The sequence below is a fragment of the Salmo salar genome, chromosome ssa03, assembly GCF_905237065.1.
Source record: "Salmo salar chromosome ssa03, Ssal_v3.1, whole genome shotgun sequence".
Lineage (NCBI taxonomy): Eukaryota > Metazoa > Chordata > Actinopteri > Salmoniformes > Salmonidae > Salmo > Salmo salar.
Genome location: NC_059444.1, coordinates 97,220,133 through 97,239,696, shown reverse-complemented (window position 1 = coordinate 97,239,696; position 19,564 = coordinate 97,220,133). Strand labels below are relative to the sequence as shown.

Here is a 19,564-nt window from a genome sequence, read left to right as displayed (position 1 = left end):
AGAGTCAATGTGGAGGCTATATACAGGGGGTACCGGTACAGAGTCAATGTGGAGGCTATATACAGGGGGTACCAGTACAGAGTCAATGTGGAGGCTATATACAGGGGGTACCGGTACAGAGTCAATGTGCGGGGGCACCGGTGTCGAGGTAATTGAGATAATTATGTACATGCAGGTAGGGTTGTTAAAGTGGCTATGAATAAATAATAACGTCCGGGTAGCCATGTGATTAGTTGTTCAGGAGTCTTATGGCTTGGGGGTAGAAGCTGTTTAGAAGCCTCTTAGACCTAGACTTGGCGCTCCGGTACCGCTTGCCGTGCGGTAGCAGAGAGTACAGTCTATGACTAGGGTGGCTGGAGTCTTGGATTTTTAGGGCCTTCCTCTGACACTGCCTGGTATAGAGGTCCTGGATGGCAGGAAGCTTCGCCCCGGTGATGTACTAGGCCGTACGCACTACCCTCTCTAGTGCCTTGCGGTCGGAGGCTGAGCAGTTGCCATACCAGGCAGTGATGCAACCCGGCAGGATGCTCTCGATGGTGCAGCTGTAAAATCTTTTGAGGATCTGAGGACCCATGCCAAATCTTTTCAGTCTAGGTTTTTTCGTGCCCCCTTCACGACTGCTACATTTTATATTTACGTCATTTAGCAGACGCTCTTATCCAGAGCGACTTACAAATTGGTGCATTCACTTTCTGATATCCAGTGGAACAACCACTTTACAATAGTACATCTATATCTTTTTCGGCGGGGGGGGGTAGAAGGATTACTTTATCCTATCCCAGGTATTCCTTAAAGAGGTGGGGTTTCAGGTGTCTCCGGAAGGTGGTGATTGACTCCGCTGTCCTGGCGTCGTGAGGGAGCTTGTTCCACCATTGGGGTGCCAGAGCAGCAAACAGTTTTGACTGGGCTGAGCGGGAACTGTGCTTCCGCAGAGGTGGGGGGGCCAGCAGGCCAGAGGTGGATGAATGCAGTGTCCTTGTTTGGGTGTAGGGCCTGATCAGATCCTGAAGGTACGGAGGTGCCGTTCCCCTCACAGCTCCGTAGGCAAGCACCATGGTCTTGTAGCAGATGCGAGCTTCAAATGGAAGCCAGTGGAGTGTGTGGAGGAGCGGGGTGACGTGAGAGAACTTGGGAAGGTTGAACACCAGACGAGCTGCGGCGTTCTGGATGAGTTGTAGGGGTTTAATGGCACAGGCAGGGAGCCCCGCCAACAGCGAGTTGCAGTAATCAAGACGGGAGATGACAAGTGCCTGGATTAGGACCTGCGCCGCTTCCTGTGTAAGGCAGGTTCGTACTCTGCGAATGTTGTAGAGCATGAACCTACAGGATCGGGTCACTGCCTTGATGTTAGCGGAGAACGACAGGGTGTTGTCCAGGGTCACGCCGAGGCTCTTAGCACTCTGGGAGGAGGACACAATGGAGTTGTCCACCGTGATGGCGAGATCATGGAAAGGGCAGTCCTTCCCCGGCAGGAAGAGCAGCTCCGTCTTGCCGAGGTTCAGCTTGAAGTGGTGATCCGTCATCCACACTGATATGTCTGCCAGACATGCAGAGATGCGATTCGCCACCTGGTTATCAGAAGGGGGAAAGGAGAAGATTAATTGTGTGTCGTCTGCGTAGCAATGATAGGAGAGACCATGTGAGGATATGACAGAGCCAAGTGACTTGGTGTATAGCGAGAATAGGAGAGGGCCTAGAACTGAGCCCTGGGGGACACCAGTGGTGAGAGCACGTGGTGCGGAGACGGATTCTCGCCACGCCACCTGGTAGGAGCGACCTGTCAGGTAGGACGCAATCCAAGAGTGAGCCGTGCTGGAGATGCCCAACTCGGAGAGGGTGGAGAGGAGGATCTGATGGTTCACAGTATCAAAGGCAGCAGATAGGTCTAGAAGGATGAGAGCAGAGGAGAGAGAGTTAGCTTTAGCAGTGCTGAGAGCCTCCGTGACACAGAGAAGAGCAGTCTCAGTTGAATGACCAGTCTTGAAACCTGACTGATTTGGATCAAGAAGGTCATTCTGAGAGAGATAGCGAGAGTGATACTGCTACTACTTCTGACACTACTACTGATGCTACTGATACTACTGATGCTACTGACACTACTACTGATGCTAATGACACTACTACTGACACTACTTCTGATGCTACTGATACTACTTCTGATGCTACTTCTGATGCTACTGATACTACTTCTGATGCCACTACTGACGCCACTACTGACGCCACTACTGATACTACTTCTGATGCCACTACTGATGCTAATGATACTACTACTACTGACACTACTTCTGATGCTACTGCTGCTGCTAATGATACTGCTGCTAATGCTAATGATACTGCTGCTAATGCTAATGATACTGCTGCTACTACTGCTACTAATGATACTGCTGATGCTACTGCTGATGCTACTGATACTACTGCTGATGCTACTGCTGATGCTACTGATACTACTGCTGATGCTACTGATACTACTGCTGATGCTACTGCTGATGCTACTGATAATGCTACTGATACTACTGCTGATACTACTGCTGATGCTACTGATACTACTGCTGATGCTACTGCAACTGATAGTGATGATACTATTGATACTACTTCTTATGCTACTGATACAACTGATTCTACAAATACTTCTGTTACTATTGATGCTACTGATTCTACTGATGCTACTACTGATTCTACTGACACTATCAATCAATGAAATATATTTATAAAGCCCTTCTTACATCAGCGGATGTCACAAAATGCTGTACAGAAACCCAGCCTGAAACCCCAAACAGCAAGCAATGCAGGTGTAGAAGCACGTTGGCTAGGAAAAACTCCCTAGAAAGGCCAAAACCTAGGAAGAAACCTAGAGGAACCAGGCTATGAGGGGAGGCCAGTCTTCTTCTGGCTGTGCCGGGTGGAGATTATAACAGAACATGGCCAAGATGTTTAAATGTTCATAAACGACCAGCATGGTCAAATAATAGTAATCACAGTAGTTGTCGAGGGTGCAACAGGTCAGCACCTCAGGGGTAAATGTCAGTTGGCTTTTCATAGCCGATCATTCAGAGTATCTCTACCGCTCCTGCTGTCTCTAGAGAGTTGAAAATAGCAGGTCTGGGACATGTAGCACGTCCGGTGAACAGGTCAGGGTTCCAGCAGGTCTGGGACAGCAGGTCTGGGACAGCAGGTCTGGGACAGGTAGCACGTCCGGTGAACAGGTCAGGGTTCCATAGCTGCAGGCAGAACAGTTGGCCAGGTGGACTGGGGACAGCAAGGTGTCATCAGGCCAGGTAGTCCTGAGGCATGGTATAAGGGCTCAGGTTCTCCAAGAGAGAGAAAGAAAAAAAAAGAAAAAGAGAGAATTAGAGAGAACATACTTAAATTCACACAGGACACCAGATAAGACAGGAGAAATACTCCAGATATAACAGACTGACCCTAGCCCCCGACACAAACTATTGCAGCATAAATACTGGAGGCTGAGACAGGAGGGGTCGGGAGACACTGTGGACCCGTCCGACGATACCCCCGGACAGGGCCAAATAGGCAGGACATAACCCCACCCACTTTTCCATAGCACAGCCCCCAAACCACTAGAGGGATAACTTCAACCACCAACTTACCATCCTGAGACAAGGCCGAGTATAGTCTCCCAGTCCCTGCAACTGAAAAACATCCCCACAGCATTATGCTGCCACCACCATGCTTGAAACTGGAAAAATGTTTAACACATTATGTTAATTTAATCAGAGTTTTAGAAATTTAATTATTTGAGTGAGGAAAAGTGCAGGCCGAGTATAACCCACAAAGATCTGTCAATGGTGTCGTAGAGTAGAGACCAAGACGCAGCGGGAAAATGTATACTCATCTTCTTTTATTATGGTGAAGAAGGAAAACGCATTCAAAACAAAAACGAACTTGACAGTCTCGTCAGGCAAAACAGCTAAACAAGAACAATCTCCCACAAAATCCCATGAAAAACAAACTCCTAATTATAGGACCCTCAGAGGCAACAATAACCAGCTGCCTCCAATTGAAGGTCCAACCCCAATTAACTAAACATAGAAATATACTAACATAGAACAATGACTAACAAACCCCGGACTAATAAATCAAATACCCCTCTACCTAAACACATACACAAAACACACCCTGAACCACATAAAACAAACACCCCCTACCACGTCCTGACCAAACTACAATAACAAATAACCCCTATACTGGTCAGGACATGACAGTACACCCCCCCAAAAGGTGCAGACCCCGGATGTACCTCACACAAATAACCCCCAAGGGAAGGGAGGGTGGCTGCTGTCACTGACGGCGCCTGTGCTACACCCCCCCAAACCTCCTACAGTGGAGGTGGCTTAGGCTCAGGCCTTAATCCCCTACCTGACCAAACCACCCCCACTGCATACCTTTTACAGAGGCCAGTCACTGAAGACCCTGGACTGTCCTCTGGGAGCTCCGGACCGTAGGGCGACTCTGGGAGCTCCGGACTGTAGGGAGACTCTGGGAGCTCCGGACCGTAGGGCGACTCTCCTGGTTCCGGACATTCTGGACGAGGCACTGTCGCCGGACGAGGCACTGTCGCCGGAAGTTCTGGACGAGGCACTGTCGCCGGAAGTTCTGCACGAGGCACTGTCGCCGGAAGCTCGGGACTGGGCTGACGCACTGAAAGCCTGATGCGTGGGGCTGGTAGTGGAGGTACCAGACTGGGGACACGCACCTGAGGGCTAGTGTGGGGAGCAGGAACAGGACGAGTTGGACTGGGTTGACGCACTGGAAGCCTGGTGCTGGTTTAGGAGACGCCAGACTACGTACCTCAGGGTCAGCACGAGAAGCAGGAACTGGATATACCGGGCCATGGGTAAGTACTGGAGGTCTGGAGCGCACCTCTTGCACAACCCATCCTGGCTGGATAGAAATAGCAGCCCTGCACAAGTGGACTGCTGGTACAGGGTGAACTGGGCTGTGCAGAGGCCTGATGGTTGCCGTGCGAAGAGCAGGCATAGGGTAGCCTGGGCCTAGGAGGCGCACTGGTGGCCAGATGCGCTGTGCAGGCATCCTCCTTCCAGGCTGGATGCCTACTCTAGCACGGCACTTGCGAGGGGCTGGGATCGCTCGCACCGGACTGTGCGTGCGCATGGGCGAGATCTTGCACACTTCCGCATACTCTGGCACTCTCCCCTCCAGTTGCTTCCCATAATAAGCATGGCGAGTTGGCTTGCAGCTCAATCCTGGCCCCGCCAAACTACCCGTGTGCACCCCCCAAAAAAATTATTGGGGGTACCTCTCGTGCTTCCCCATCGGCGCGTATAAAGCCTCATACCAGCGCCGCTCCGCCTTGGCTGCCTCTATCTCCTCCGGTGGGCGACGATATTCCCCAGCCTGGTGCCATGGTCCAGAATTTCCTCCCATGTCCATGATTCCCGACAGTTTTCTTTTGCTGCTTCCTCCGCTGCTTGGTCCGTGGTTGGTGGGAGATTCTGTCACTGGTGTCGTAGGGTGGAGACCAAGACGCAGCGGGAAAATGTATACTCATCTTTTATTATGGTGAAGAAGGAAAACGCATACAAAACAAAAACGAACTTGACAGTCTCATCAGGCAAAACAGCTAAACAAGAACAATCTTCCACAAAAACCCATGAAAAACAAACTCCTAATTATAGGACCCTCAATCAGAGGTAACAATAACCAGCTGCCTCCAATTGAAGGTCCAACCCCAATAAACTAAACATAGAAATATAAAAGACTAGATAGAACATAGAAATATACTAACATAGAACAATGACTAACAAACCCCGGACTAACAAATCAAATACCCCTCTACCTAAACACATACACAAAACACACCCTGAACCACATAACACAAACACCCCCTACCACGTCCTGACCAAACTACAATAACAAATAACCCCTATACTGGTCAGGACGTGACAATCTCCCCCACGGCACAACCCAAGGGGAGGCGCCAACCCAGACAGTAAGGCCATGTCAGTGACTCAACCCACTTAAGTGACACACCCCTCCTAGGGATACTACTACAACTGATGCTTCTGATACTACTGATACTACTACTGATACCACTACTGATGCTACTGATACTACTACTGATACTACTACTGATACTACTGATACTACCACTGATACTACTGATATTACTACTGATATTACTACTGATACTACTACAACTGATACTACTGATACTACTGATACTACTACTGATGCTACTGATACTACTACTGATGCTACTGATACTACTACTGATACTACTACTGATACTACTGATACCACTACTGATACTACAGATACTACTACTGATGCTACTGATACTACTACTGATGCTACTGATACTACTACTGATACTACTGGTACCACTACTGATACTACAGATACTACTACTGATGCTACTGATACTACTACTGATACTACTACTGATACCGCTACTGATACTACTACTGATACCGCTACTGATACTACTACTGATACTACTACTGATACCACTACTGATACTACAGATACTACTACTGATGCTACTGATACTACCACTGATATTGATGCTACTGATGCCACTGATGCTACTGATACTACTACTGATGCTACTGAAGCTAATAATAATACTGATACTTCTGCTGATGCTACTGATACTGATACTACTACTAATACTGACACAACTGATACTGATACTACAACTGATACTGATACTACTGATACTGATAATACTGATACTACTGATACTGATACTACTGATACTACTACTGATACTGATACTACTGATACTGATACTACTGATACTACTACTGATGCTACTGATACTGATACTACTGATACTACTACTGATGCTACTGATACATACACAGAGATCATAACAAACATTCAAAATGCACAATGTCTGTCCCACGCTACCCTCATCTGGCCCAGGACGGTACTACACCCTGCTGATAGAGCGTCTGGTAGGGCAGGGTTTTCCAAACTTGTTCCTGGCCCACCCTCTGGGTCCTGGGCCCCCCTTGGTCCTGCCCCCCCCTCCCCCTCTCCCCCCCACCCCCCACCCCACTGGGTGCACATTTATATGTTTACCCTAGCACTACACAGCTGATTCAAATAACCAACTCATCATCAACCTTTGATTATTTAAATCAGCTGTGTAGTGCTAGGGGAAAAACCTAAACGTGCACAGAGGAGGGGCCCAAGGACTGAGTTTGGGAAACCCTGTGGTAGGTAGACTACTTCAGTACCAGTACCACTCCACAGATGGCAGATACACACTCTGACATAGAGACAGTCCACAACAGCTCTCCATCTCTTTCATTGATCTATCCATCTCTTTATCTTTCACCCCCTGTATTTCTCTTATTCCCCCTCTTCCCCTGTGTATGTTTGCCACTCTGATCTCTCTCTCACTCCCACCTAATCTCTCTCTCTGTTCCTCTCTCTCTCTCTGTTCCTCTCTCTGTTTTTGTTCCTCTCTCTCTGTTCCTCTCTCTCATTTTGTTCCTCTCTCTCTCTCTCCCCCTCTCTCTCTCCATTGCTTCAATTATTATTATCTTCCTCACTCCCTCATGCTCTGTACACCTCTTTCTTTCTCGCGCTTCTTTGCCTCACCACGTCTATCACTCTCTCTGTTTCTCTCTCTTCTCTCTCCTCTCCTCTTCTCGGTATGGTGAGGCTGACTCTGGGAGCTCTGGCAGTGTTTGTAGCTGTGTGTGGAGTGTCCAGTTTTGTGTTGCTGGGGGTGGCTATAGGGACAGACTACTGGTACCTCATAGATGTCTCTCAGAGGCAAAACAACTCCAACCTCTCCCTCAGCTCACACTCAGGACTATGGAGAACCTGCAACTGTAAGTCACTGCATGTTACTTTTATTTGATCAGGGAGCCAAATACTGGTCCTTTGTGGCTTAGTGTGACCATCTGTAAACTCAGCTGGTAGAGCATGGTACTACCAGGGTTATAACATGTATAGTGTAGTCCTCTGTAGCTCAGCTGGTAGAGCATGGTACTACCAGGGTTATAACATGTATAGTGTAGTCCCCTGTAGCTCAGCTGGTAGAGCATGGTACTACCAGGGTTATAACATGTATAGTGTAGTCCCCCGTAGCTCAGCTGGTAGAGCATGGTACTACCAGGGTTATAACATGTATAGTGTAGTCCCCCGTAGCTCAGCTGGTAGAGCATGGTACTACCAGGGTTATAACATGTATAGTGTAGTCCCCAGTAGCTCAGCTGGTAGAGCATGGTACTACCAGGGTTATAACATGTATAGTGTAGTCCCCCGTAGCTCAGCTGGTAGAGCATGGTACTACCAGGGTTATAACATGTATAGTGTAGTCCCCCGTAGCTCAGCTGGTAGAGCATGGTACTACCAGGGTTATAACATGTATAGTGTAGTCCCCGTAGCTCAGCTGGTAGAGCATGGTACTACCAGGGTTATAACATGTATAGTGTAGTCCCCCGTAGCTCAGCTGGTAGAGCATGGTACTACCAGGGTTATAACATGTATAGTGTAGTCCCCTGTAGCTCAGCTGGTAGAGCATGGTACTACCAGGGTTATAACATGTATAGTGTAGTCCCCTGTAGCTCAGCTGGTAGAGCATGGTACTACCAGGGTTATAACATGTATAGTGTAGTCCCCTGTAGCTCAGCTGGTAGAGCATGGTACTACCAGGGTTATAACATGTATAGTGTAGTCCCCTGTAGCTCAGCTGGTAGAGCATGGTACTACCAGGGTTATAACATGTATAGTGTAGTCCCCTGTAGCTCAGCTGGTAGAGCATGGTACTACCAGGGTTATAACATGTATAGTGTAGTCCCCTGTAGCTCAGCTGGTAGAGCATGGTACTACCAGGGTTATAACATGTATAGTGTAGTCCCCTGTAGCTCAGCTGGTAGAGCATGGTACTACCAGGGTTATAACATGTATAGTGTAGTCCCCTGTAGCTCAGCTGGTAGAGCATGGTACTACCAGGGTTATAACATGTATAGTGTAGTCCCCTGTAGCTCAGCTGGTAGAGCATGGTACTACCAGGGTTATAACATGTATAGTGTAGTCCCCTGTAGCTCAGCTGGTAGAGCATGGTACTACCAGGGTTATAACATGTATAGTGTAGTCCCCTGTAGCTCAGCTGGTAGAGCATGGTACTACCAGGGTTATAACATGTATAGTGTAGTCCCCTGTAGCTCAGCTGGTAGAGCATGGTACTACCAGGGTTATAACATGTATAGTGTAGTCCCCTGTAGCTCAGCTGGTAGAGCATGGTACTACCAGGGTTATAACATGTATAGTGTAGTCCCCTGTAGCTCAGCTGGTAGAGCATGGTACTACCAGGGTTATAACATGTATAGTGTAGTCCCCTGTAGCTCAGCTGGTAGAGCATGGTACTACCAGGGTTATAACATGTATAGTGTAGTCCCCTGTAGCTCAGCTGGTAGAGCATGGTACTACCAGGGTTATAACATGTATAGTGTAGTCCCCTGTAGCTCAGCTGGTAGAGCATGGTACTACCAGGGTTATAACATGTATAGTGTAGTCCCCTGTAGCTCAGCTGGTAGAGCATGGTACTACCAGGGTTATAACATGTATAGTGTAGTCCCCTGTAGCTCAGCTGGTAGAGCATGGTACTACCAGGGTTATAACATGTATAGTGTAGTCCCCTGTAGCTCAGCTGGTAGAGCATGGTACTACCAGGGTTATAACATGTATAGTGTAGTCCCCTGTAGCTCAGCTGGTAGAGCATGGTACTACCAGGGTTATAACATGTATAGTGTAGTCCCCTGTAGCTCAGCTGGTAGAGCATGGTACTACCAGGGTTATAACATGTATAGTGTAGTCCCCTGTAGCTCAGCTGGTAGAGCATGGTACTACCAGGGTTATAACATGTATAGTGTAGTCCCCTGTAGCTCAGCTGGTAGAGCATGGTACTACCAGGGTTATAACATGTATAGTGTAGTCCCCTGTAGCTCAGCTGGTAGAGCATGGTACTACCAGGGTTATAACATGTATAGTGTAGTCCCCTGTAGCTCAGCTGGTAGAGCATGGTACTACCAGGGTTATAACATGTATAGTGTAGTCCCCTGTAGCTCAGCTGGTAGAGCATGGTACTACCAGGGTTATAACATGTATAGTGTAGTCCCCTGTAGCTCAGCTGGTAGAGCATGGTACTACCAGGGTTATAACATGTATAGTGTAGTCCCCTGTAGCTCAGCTGGTAGAGCATGGTACTACCAGGGTTATAACATGTATAGTGTAGTCCCCTGTAGCTCAGCTGGTAGAGCATGGTACTACCAGGGTTATAACATGTATAGTGTAGTCCCCTGTAGCTCAGCTGGTAGAGCATGGTACTACCAGGGTTATAACATGTATAGTGTAGTCCCCTGTAGCTCAGCTGGTAGAGCATGGTACTACCAGGGTTATAACATGTATAGTGTAGTCCCCTGTAGCTCAGCTGGTAGAGCATGGTACTACCAGGGTTATAACATGTATAGTGTAGTCCCCTGTAGCTCAGCTGGTAGAGCATGGTACTACCAGGGTTATAACATGTATAGTGTAGTCCCCTGTAGCTCAGCTGGTAGAGCATGGTACTACCAGGGTTATAACATGTATAGTGTAGTCCCCTGTAGCTCAGCTGGTAGAGCATGGTACTACCAGGGTTATAACATGTATAGTGTAGTCCCCTGTAGCTCAGCTGGTAGAGCATGGTACTACCAGGGTTATAACATGTATAGTGTAGTCCCCTGTAGCTCAGCTGGTAGAGCATGGTACTACCAGGGTTATAACATGTATAGTGTAGTCCCCTGTAGCTCAGCTGGTAGAGCATGGTACTACCAGGGTTATAACATGTATAGTGTAGTCCCCTGTAGCTCAGCTGGTAGAGCATGGTACTACCAGGGTTATAACATGTATAGTGTAGTCCCCTGTAGCTCAGCTGGTAGAGCATGGTACTACCAGGGTTATAACATGTATAGTGTAGTCCCCTGTAGCTCAGCTGGTAGAGCATGGTACTACCAGGGTTATAACATGTATAGTGTAGTCCCCTGTAGCTCAGCTGGTAGAGCATGGTACTACCAGGGTTATAACATGTATAGTGTAGTCCCCTGTAGCTCAGCTGGTAGAGCATGGTACTACCAGGGTTATAACATGTATAGTGTAGTCCCCTGTAGCTCAGCTGGTAGAGCATGGTACTACCAGGGTTATAACATGTATAGTGTAGTCCCCTGTAGCTCAGCTGGTAGAGCATGGTACTACCAGGGTTATAACATGTATAGTGTAGTCCCCTGTAGCTCAGCTGGTAGAGCATGGTACTACCAGGGTTATAACATGTATAGTGTAGTCCCCTGTAGCTCAGCTGGTAGAGCATGGTACTACCAGGGTTATAACATGTATAGTGTAGTCCCCTGTAGCTCAGCTGGTAGAGCATGGTACTACCAGGGTTATAACATGTATAGTGTAGTCCCCTGTAGCTCAGCTGGTAGAGCATGGTACTACCAGGGTTATAACATGTATAGTGTAGTCCCCTGTAGCTCAGCTGGTAGAGCATGGTACTACCAGGGTTATAACATGTATAGTGTAGTCCCCTGTAGCTCAGCTGGTAGAGCATGGTACTACCAGGGTTATAACATGTATAGTGTAGTCCCCTGTAGCTCAGCTGGTAGAGCATGGTACTACCAGGGTTATAACATGTATAGTGTAGTCCCCTGTAGCTCAGCTGGTAGAGCATGGTACTACCAGGGTTATAACATGTATAGTGTAGTCCCCTGTAGCTCAGCTGGTAGAGCATGGTACTACCAGGGTTATAACATGTATAGTGTAGTCCCCTGTAGCTCAGCTGGTAGAGCATGGTACTACCAGGGTTATAACATGTATAGTGTAGTCCCCTGTAGCTCAGCTGGTAGAGCATGGTACTACCAGGGTTATAACATGTATAGTGTAGTCCCCTGTAGCTCAGCTGGTAGAGCATGGTACTACCAGGGTTATAACATGTATAGTGTAGTCCCCTGTAGCTCAGCTGGTAGAGCATGGTACTACCAGGGTTATAACATGTATAGTGTAGTCCCCTGTAGCTCAGCTGGTAGAGCATGGTACTACCAGGGTTATAACATGTATAGTGTAGTCCCCTGTAGCTCAGCTGGTAGAGCATGGTACTACCAGGGTTATAACATGTATAGTGTAGTCCCCTGTAGCTCAGCTGGTAGAGCATGGTACTACCAGGGTTATAACATGTATAGTGTAGTCCCCTGTAGCTCAGCTGGTAGAGCATGGTACTACCAGGGTTATAACATGTATAGTGTAGTCCCCTGTAGCTCAGCTGGTAGAGCATGGTACTACCAGGGTTATAACATGTATAGTGTAGTCCCCTGTAGCTCAGCTGGTAGAGCATGGTACTACCAGGGTTATAACATGTATAGTGTAGTCCCCTGTAGCTCAGCTGGTAGAGCATGGTACTACCAGGGTTATAACATGTATAGTGTAGTCCCCTGTAGCTCAGCTGGTAGAGCATGGTACTACCAGGGTTACAACATGTATAGTGTAGTCCCCTGTAGCTCAGCTGGTAGAGCATGGTACTACCAGGGTTACAACATGTATAGTGTAGTCCCCTGTAGCTCAGCTGGTAGAGCATGGTACTACCAGGGTTATAACATGTATAGTGTAGTCCCCTGTAGCTCAGCTGGTAGAGCATGGTACTACCAGGGTTATAACATGTATAGTGTAGTCCCCTGTAGCTCAGCTGGTAGAGCATGGTACTACCAGGGTTATAACATGTATAGTGTAGTCCCCTGTAGCTCAGCTGGTAGAGCATGGTACTACCAGGGTTATAACATGTATAGTGTAGTCCCCTGTAGCTCAGCTGGTAGAGCATGGTACTACCAGGGTTATAACATGTATAGTGTAGTCCCCTGTAGCTCAGCTGGTAGAGCATGGTACTACCAGGGTTACAACATGTATAGTGTAGTCCCCTGTAGCTCAGCTGGTAGAGCATGGTACTACCAGGGTTATAACATGTATAGTGTAGTCCCCTGTAGCTCAGCTGGTAGAGCATGGTACTACCAGGGTTATAACATGTATAGTGTAGTCCCCTGTAGCTCAGCTGGTAGAGCATGGTACTACCAGGGTTATAACATGTATAGTGTAGTCCCCTGTAGCTCAGCTGGTAGAGCATGGTACTACCAGGGTTATAACATGTATAGTGTAGTCCCCTGTAGCTCAGCTGGTAGAGCATGGTACTACCAGGGTTACAACATGTATAGTGTAGTCCCCTGTAGCTCAGCTGGTAGAGCATGGTACTACCAGGGTTATAACATGTATAGTGTAGTCCCCTGTAGCTCAGCTGGTAGAGCATGGTACTACCAGGGTTATAACATGTATAGTGTAGTCCCCTGTAGCTCAGCTGGTAGAGCATGGTACTACCAGGGTTATAACATGTATAGTGTAGTCCCCTGTAGCTCAGCTGGTAGAGCATGGTACTACCAGGGTTATAACATGTATAGTGTAGTCCCCTGTAGCTCAGCTGGTAGAGCATGGTACTACCAGGGTTATAACATGTATAGTGTAGTCCCCTGTAGCTCAGCTGGTAGAGCATGGTACTACCAGGGTTATAACATGTATAGTGTAGTCCCCTGTAGCTCAGCTGGTAGAGCATGGTACTACCAGGGTTATAACATGTATAGTGTAGTCCCCTGTAGCTCAGCTGGTAGAGCATGGTACTACCAGGGTTATAACATGTATAGTGTAGTCCCCTGTAGCTCAGCTGGTAGAGCATGGTACTACCAGGGTTATAACATGTATAGTGTAGTCCCCTGTAGCTCAGCTGGTAGAGCATGGTACTACCAGGGTTATAACATGTATAGTGTAGTCCCCTGTAGCTCAGCTGGTAGAGCATGGTACTACCAGGGTTATAACATGTATAGTGTAGTCCCCTGTAGCTCAGCTGGTAGAGCATGGTACTACCAGGGTTATAACATGTATAGTGTAGTCCCCTGTAGCTCAGCTGGTAGAGCATGGTACTACCAGGGTTATAACATGTATAGTGTAGTCCCCTGTAGCTCAGCTGGTAGAGCATGGTACTACCAGGGTTATAACATGTATAGTGTAGTCCCCTGTAGCTCAGCTGGTAGAGCATGGTACTACCAGGGTTATAACATGTATAGTGTAGTCCCCTGTAGCTCAGCTGGTAGAGCATGGTACTACCAGGGTTATAACATGTATAGTGTAGTCCCCTGTAGCTCAGCTGGTAGAGCATGGTACTACCAGGGTTATAACATGTATAGTGTAGTCCCCTGTAGCTCAGCTGGTAGAGCATGGTACTACCAGGGTTATAACATGTATAGTGTAGTCCCCTGTAGCTCAGCTGGTAGAGCATGGTACTACCAGGGTTATAACATGTATAGTGTAGTCCCCTGTAGCTCAGCTGGTAGAGCATGGTACTACCAGGGTTATAACATGTATAGTGTAGTCCCCTGTAGCTCAGCTGGTAGAGCATGGTACTACCAGGGTTATAACATGTATAGTGTAGTCCCCTGTAGCTCAGCTGGTAGAGCATGGTACTACCAGGGTTATAACATGTATAGTGTAGTCCCCTGTAGCTCAGCTGGTAGAGCATGGTACTACCAGGGTTATAACATGTATAGTGTAGTCCCCTGTAGCTCAGCTGGTAGAGCATGGTACTACCAGGGTTATAACATGTATAGTGTAGTCCCCTGTAGCTCAGCTGGTAGAGCATGGTACTACCAGGGTTATAACATGTATAGTGTAGTCCCCTGTAGCTCAGCTGGTAGAGCATGGTACTACCAGGGTTATAACATGTATAGTGTAGTCCCCTGTAGCTCAGCTGGTAGAGCATGGTACTACCAGGGTTATAACATGTATAGTGTAGTCCCCTGTAGCTCAGCTGGTAGAGCATGGTACTACCAGGGTTATAACATGTATAGTGTAGTCCCCTGTAGCTCAGCTGGTAGAGCATGGTACTACCAGGGTTATAACATGTATAGTGTAGTCCCCTGTAGCTCAGCTGGTAGAGCATGGTACTACCAGGGTTATAACATGTATAGTGTAGTCCCCTGTAGCTCAGCTGGTAGAGCATGGTACTACCAGGGTTATAACATGTATAGTGTAGTCCCCTGTAGCTCAGCTGGTAGAGCATGGTACTACCAGGGTTATAACATGTATAGTGTAGTCCCCTGTAGCTCAGCTGGTAGAGCATGGTACTACCAGGGTTACAACATGTATAGTGTAGTCCCCTGTAGCTCAGCTGGTAGAGCATGGTACTACCAGGGTTATAACATGTATAGTGTAGTCCCCTGTAGCTCAGCTGGTAGAGCATGGTACTACCAGGGTTACAACATGTATAGTGTAGTCCCCTGTAGCTCAGCTGGTAGAGCATGGTACTACCAGGGTTATAACATGTATAGTGTAGTCCCCTGTAGCTCAGCTGGTAGAGCATGGTACTACCAGGGTTATAACATGTATAGTGTAGTCCCCTGTAGCTCAGCTGGTAGAGCATGGTACTACCAGGGTTACAACATGTATAGTGTAGTCCCCTGTAGCTCAGCTGGTAGAGCATGGTACTACCAGGGTTATAACATGTATAGTGTAGTCCCCTGTAGCTCAGCTGGTAGAGCATGGTACTACCAGGGTTATAACATGTATAGTGTAGTCCCCTGTAGCTCAGCTGGTAGAGCATGGTACTACCAGGGTTATAACATGTATAGTGTAGTCCCCTGTAGCTCAGCTGGTAGAGCATGGTACTACCAGGGTTATAACATGTATAGTGTAGTCCCCTGTAGCTCAGCTGGTAGAGCATGGTACTACCAGGGTTATAACATGTATAGTGTAGTCCCCTGTAGCTCAGCTGGTAGAGCATGGTACTACCAGGGTTATAACATGTATAGTGTAGTCCCCTGTAGCTCAGCTGGTAGAGCATGGTACTACCAGGGTTATAACATGTATAGTGTAGTCCCCTGTAGCTCAGCTGGTAGAGCATGGTACTACCAGGGTTATAACATGTATAGTGTAGTCCCCTGTAGCTCAGCTGGTAGAGCATGGTACTACCAGGGTTATAACATGTATAGTGTAGTCCCCTGTAGCTCAGCTGGTAGAGCATGGTACTACCAGGGTTATAACATGTATAGTGTAGTCCCCTGTAGCTCAGCTGGTAGAGCATGGTACTACCAGGGTTATAACATGTATAGTGTAGTCCTCTGTAGCTCAGCTGGTAGAGCATGGTACTACCAGGGTTATAACATGTATAGTGTAGTCCCCCGTAGCTCAGCTGGTAGAGCATGGTACTACCAGGGTTATAACATGTATAGTGTAGTCCCCTGTAGCTCAGCTGGTAGAGCATGGTACTACCAGGGTTATAACATGTATAGTGTAGTCCTCTGTAGCTCAGCTGGTAGAGCATGGTACTACCAGGGTTACAACATGAATAGTGTAGTCCCCTGTAGCTCAGCTGGTAGAGCATGGTACTACCAGGGTTATAACATGTATAGTGTAGTCCCCTGTAGCTCAGCTGGTAGAGCATGGTACTACCAGGGTTACAACATGTATAGTGTAGTCCCCTGTAGCTCAGCTGGTAGAGCATGGTACTACCAGGGTTATAACATGTATAGTGTAGTCCCCTGTAGCTCAGCTGGTAGAGCATGGTACTACCAGGGTTATAACATGTATAGTGTAGTCCTCTGTAGCTCAGCTGGTAGAGCATGGTACTACCAGGGTTATAACATGTATAGTGTAGTCCCCCGTAGCTCAGCTGGTAGAGCATGGTACTACCAGGGTTATAACATGTATAGTGTAGTCCCCTGTAGCTCAGCTGGTAGAGCATGGTACTACCAGGGTTATAACATGTATAGTGTAGTCCCCTGTAGCTCAGCTGGTAGAGCATGGTACTACCAGGGTTACAACATGTATAGTGTAGTCCCCTGTAGCTCAGCTGGTAGAGCATGGTACTACCAGGGTTATAACATGTATAGTGTAGTCCCCTGTAGCTCAGCTGGTAGAGCATGGTACTACCAGGGTTACAACATGTATAGTGTAGTCCCCTGTAGCTCAGCTGGTAGAGCATGGTACTACCAGGGTTATAACATGTATAGTGTAGTCCCCTGTAGCTCAGCTGGTAGAGCATGGTACTACCAGGGTTATAACATGTATAGTGTAGTCCTCTGTAGCTCAGCTGGTAGAGCATGGTACTACCAGGGTTATAACATGTATAGTGTAGTCCCCCGTAGCTCAGCTGGTAGAGCATGGTACTACCAGGGTTATAACATGTATAGTGTAGTCCTCCGTAGCTCAGCTGGTAGAGCATGGTACTACCAGGGTTACAACATGAATAGTGTAGTCCCCTGTAGCTCAGCTGGTAGAGCATGGTACTACCAGGGTTATAACATGTATAGTGTAGTCCCCTGTAGCTCAGCTGGTAGAGCATGGTACTACCAGGGTTATAACATGTATAGTGTAGTCCCCTGTAGCTCAGCTGGTAGAGCATGGTACTACCAGGGTTACAACATGTATAGTGTAGTCCCCTGTAGCTCAGCTGGTAGAGCATGGTACTACCAGGGTTATAACATGAATAGTGTAGTCCCCTGTAGCTCAGCTGGTAGAGCATGGTACTACCAGGGTTACAACATATATAGTGTAGTCCTCTGTAGCTCAGCTGGTAGAGCATGGTACTACCAGGGTTATAACATGAATAGTGTAGTCCCCTGTAGCTCAGCTGGTAGAGCATGGTACTACCAGGGTTATAACATGTATAGTGTAGTCCCCTGTAGCTCAGCTGGTAGAGCATGGTACTACCAGGGTTATAACATGAATAGTGTAGTCCCCTGTAGCTCAGCTGGTAGAGCATGGTACTACCAGGGTTACAACATGTATAGTGTAGTCCCCTGTAGCTCAGCTGGTAGAGCATGGTACTACCAGGGTTATAACATGTATAGTGTAGTCCTCTGTAGCTCAGCTGGTAGAGCATGGTACTACCAGGGTTACAACATGAATAGTGTAGTCCCCTGTAGCTCAGCTGGTAGAGCATGGTACTACCAGGGTTATAACATGTATAGTGTAGTCCCCTGTAGCTCAGCTGGTAGAGCATGGTACTACCAGGGTTACAACATGTATAGTGTAGTCCCCTGTAGCTCAGCTGGTAGAGCATGGTACTACCATGGTTATAACATGTATAGTGTAGTCCCCTGTAGCTCAGCTGGTAGAGCATGGTACTACCAGGGTTATAACATGAATAGTGTAGTCCCCTGTAGCTCAGCTGGTAGAGCATGGTACTACCAGGGTTACAACATATATAGTGTAGTCCTCTGTAGCTCAGCTGGTAGAGCATGGTACTACCAGGGTTATAACATGAATAGTGTAGTCCCCTGTAGCTCAGCTGGTAGAGCATGGTACTACCAGGGTTATAACATGTATAGTGTAGTCCCCTGTAGCTCAGCTGGTAGAGCATGGTACTACCAGGGTTATAACATGAATAGTGTAGTCCCCTGTAGCTCAGCTGGTAGAGCATGGTACTACCAGGGTTACAACATGTATAGTGTAGTCCCCTGTAGCTCAGCTGGTAGAGCATGGTACTACCAGGGTTATAACATGTATAGTGTAGTCCCCTGTAGCTCAGCTGGTAGAGCATGGTACTACCAGGGTTATAACATGAATAGTGTAGTCCCCTGTAGCTCAGCTGGTAGAGCATGGTACTACCAGGGTTATAACATGTATAGTGTAGTCCCCTGTAGCTCAGCTGGTAGAGCATGGTACTACCAGGGTTATAACATGAATAGTGTAGTCCCCTGTAGCTCAGCTGGTAGAGCATGGTACTACCAGGGTTATAACATGAATAGTGTAGTCCCCTGTAGCTCAGCTGGTAGAGCATGGTACTACCAGGGTTATAACATGTATAGTGTAGTCCCCTGTAGCTCAGCTGGTAGAGCATGGTACTACCAGGGTTATAACATGTATAGTGTAGTCCCCTGTAGCTCAGCTGGTAGAGCATGGTACTACCAGGGTTATAACATGAATAGTGTAGTCCTCTGTAGCTCAGCTGGTAGAGCATGGTACTACCAGGGTTATAACATGAATAGTGTAGTCCTCTGTAGCTCAGCTGGTAGAGCATGGTACTACCAGGGTTATAACATGTATAGTGTAGTCCTCTGTAGCTCAGCTGGTAGAGCATGGTACTACCAGGGTTATAACATGAATAGTGTAGTCCTCTGTAGCTCAGCTGGTAGAGCATGGTACTACCAGGGTTATAACATGTATAGTGTAGTCCCCTGTAGCTCAGCTGGTAGAGCATGGTACTACCAGGGTTATAACATGAATAGTGTAGTCCTCTGTAGCTCAGCTGGTAGAGCATGGTACTACCAGGGTTATAACATGTATAGTGTAGTCCCCTGTAGCTCAGCTGGTAGAGCATGGTACTACCAGGGTTATAACATGAATAGTGTAGTCCCCTGTAGCTCAGCTGGTAGAGCATGGTACTACCAGGGTTACAACATATATAGTGTAGTCCTCTGTAGCTCAGCTGGTAGAGCATGGTACTACCAGGGTTATAACATGAATAGTGTAGTCCCCTGTAGCTCAGCTGGTAGAGCAT

At 47.5% G+C, this 19,564-nt stretch overlaps 1 protein-coding gene across 1 annotated transcript in view; it reads left to right on the top strand.

Annotated features, from left to right (window-relative positions):
- Positions 1-7,364: 7,364 nt before the first annotated feature.
- Positions 7,365-19,564, top strand: part of LOC123741855 (transmembrane protein 114-like) — a 59,519-nt gene continuing 47,319 nt past the window's right edge. The window contains exon 1 of the mRNA XM_045716083.1: positions 7,365-7,829. Coding sequence (XP_045572039.1) covers positions 7,649-7,829 — 181 coding nt within the window. The 5' untranslated portion in view covers positions 7,365-7,648. The remainder of the gene's footprint in view (positions 7,830-19,564) is intronic.